The sequence below is a fragment of the Corvus brachyrhynchos genome, unplaced genomic scaffold (assembly GCF_000691975.1).
Source record: "Corvus brachyrhynchos isolate BGI_N302 unplaced genomic scaffold, ASM69197v1 scaffold67, whole genome shotgun sequence".
Taxonomy (NCBI): Eukaryota; Metazoa; Chordata; class Aves; order Passeriformes; family Corvidae; genus Corvus; species Corvus brachyrhynchos.
This window is the reverse complement of record NW_008239114.1, coordinates 990,155-992,120: the sequence shown is the minus strand read 5'-3', so window position 1 is coordinate 992,120 and position 1,966 is coordinate 990,155. Positions and strand designations below refer to the sequence as shown.

Here is a 1,966-nt window from a genome sequence, read left to right as displayed (position 1 = left end):
GCAGGATTTTCCTGCTGTAATTATCTTGGCTTCGTATCTGAGAAAAACCCTATCTTATCTTAGCTCAGCAAGCACATGCCTACACTGAGAGCAGCTGCCCACTAGCTAAAGCGACAGGGTTTCTTAATACTAATATAATGAAGTTTCAAGTATGATGTAGGCTGAAAATGTGTTTTCAGCATCAGTCCCTTGGCTACCAGGTGACAGAGTATCTCTTGTGAAACCTTCCACCAGTCATGTTGCAGATTACATCTTCTCTAAGTAGCATTACATGTTACTTTTAAAAATTAAAAGCATAATGCTTCTCATCTAATGCCTACATGGAATGAGATTCCCAGGTTTTCAGAGCTCAGCATTCCATATGCACGAGGCTTTTACATGGCTGCTGAGCACTGTGCTCTGCACAGCCTCATCACTGTACACGCCTGGATAAAACAGACACATCATGAGCCAATTCCCACCACAGAGAAAGTGGCCTAAATACAGGTAATCCACCAATGCAGTAAAAACCAGACACTATTTGCAGGAGACAGAGTAGGTCAGGTCTCAATGAAACCAAATTCCTCACAGAAGAGCCAAATCACTGAAGATCCCACTGAAGGCCAGTTCAGAAACCCACAACCCCAACAAAATTAACTTCCAAAGGAAATAATGGTGCTGCACTCGTGGCACAGAGCACCCTCCATGATCTGCTGGCAATACAGGATCTTCAAGGTGAAAACCATACACCTGCATGGCATCAAACAGCTCTTTGCTTCCTCTCCGGGCACTGCCATCCCATTAAAACCTGAATGCTTGCCAACATTGAGTTGTTCAACATGGAAGGAATGTGTCTGTCCCTGGGTCCTACCAAACACATTTGCTTAATCAACCAGTAAGCAGGAAAATATGTTAATCAACAGGACTTCAAACTCTTGACAGTTATGTCTACCCTGGAACATAAAACCACAAGGAAAAACAAATGAGAAACTCACTGAAACACTGGCCACACTTAGCTGTGCTGAATGGCAGGAGGTGTGATTGCCACACATCCTGCACAACAGTAGGCTGACTGTCTGAGACAGCCATCGAAGTGATAAAGCACTAAGACTGTTCTTCCCCATCTTTGTAAAATTGGTAACTTCCAGCTCCAGGAATTTCAAATCAGATTGACTCAACACGATGGCTGAAAAAACACAGAGTGACCCAGGACAAGAGGAGCCAAAGCAATTCCTGGTCAGCTCTCACAGACCAGGTTGTTCTGGGACCTTCCATCAACAGCAGCAGCCTGTTACTCTACATTACAGGTGATACTCCCACCTAGAACAAGTCCAGCCAACTGGGACCAGAAAGAGGGCTCCACTTTGTGATGGGATGTCAGATACTGCAGCATTACCTGAGCACTGAAGCTTCCACGCAGAAGGGAGTTCAGGAATCTCGCATACTCCAGCTGAGACTCCTGCCAAGCAGGTGTGCACATCTGCAGCTAACAGGTGTCAAGGCTTGACCTGAATCACACTCTGCTATTAAATCAGAAGGAATAAGTTTGAAATCGAATGGGGAGACTTCTCTAGCCCAAATCTCATATTGGAGTCAGACTTTGGTATCCTGTAATCACATTCAGTACTCAATCATCATCTTAAGATGTAACTATTCCAACTTTGGCATTATTGTGGGGGAGATTCCTCAGTCATCCAGCTCTGCAACAGTGAAGTTATTTGGTTTGTGGTTCACTGTGTGTCCAGGCCCCCACTCAGTCCATGCAGGAGGTTTCAGACAGAGGCTCTTCACATCTGAAGATAAACCTGATTAGCCAAATCCTCTCCTGTTCCATCAGCTTACACAGAATGGCAGTGTTTATATCTGAACCCATAGAATAACTACTTCTGCAAAAGACTTAGTTTTAGGGAAAATGAAGGTGTTTAACTGTGGCCAGTTAACTCAGAGATTTTTCTCCAGACAGCATCTGGCAAAGTCTGACTCTAGA

General features: G+C 44.4%; 1 protein-coding gene across 2 annotated transcripts in view; it reads right to left on the bottom strand.

Annotated features, from left to right (window-relative positions):
- KDM5B (lysine demethylase 5B) overlaps positions 1-1,731 on the bottom strand; it is a 71,042-nt gene extending 69,311 nt beyond the window's left edge. The window contains exon 1 of one of the 2 annotated variants that reach the window (XM_017739809.1): positions 1,376-1,731. In XM_017739809.1, coding sequence (XP_017595298.1) covers positions 1,376-1,459 — 84 coding nt within the window. In that variant the 5' untranslated portion in view covers positions 1,460-1,731. The remainder of the gene's footprint in view (positions 1-1,375) is intronic. The other variant, XM_017739810.1, reaches the window with a different exon arrangement.
- Between the last annotated feature and the right edge of the window lie 235 nt (positions 1,732-1,966).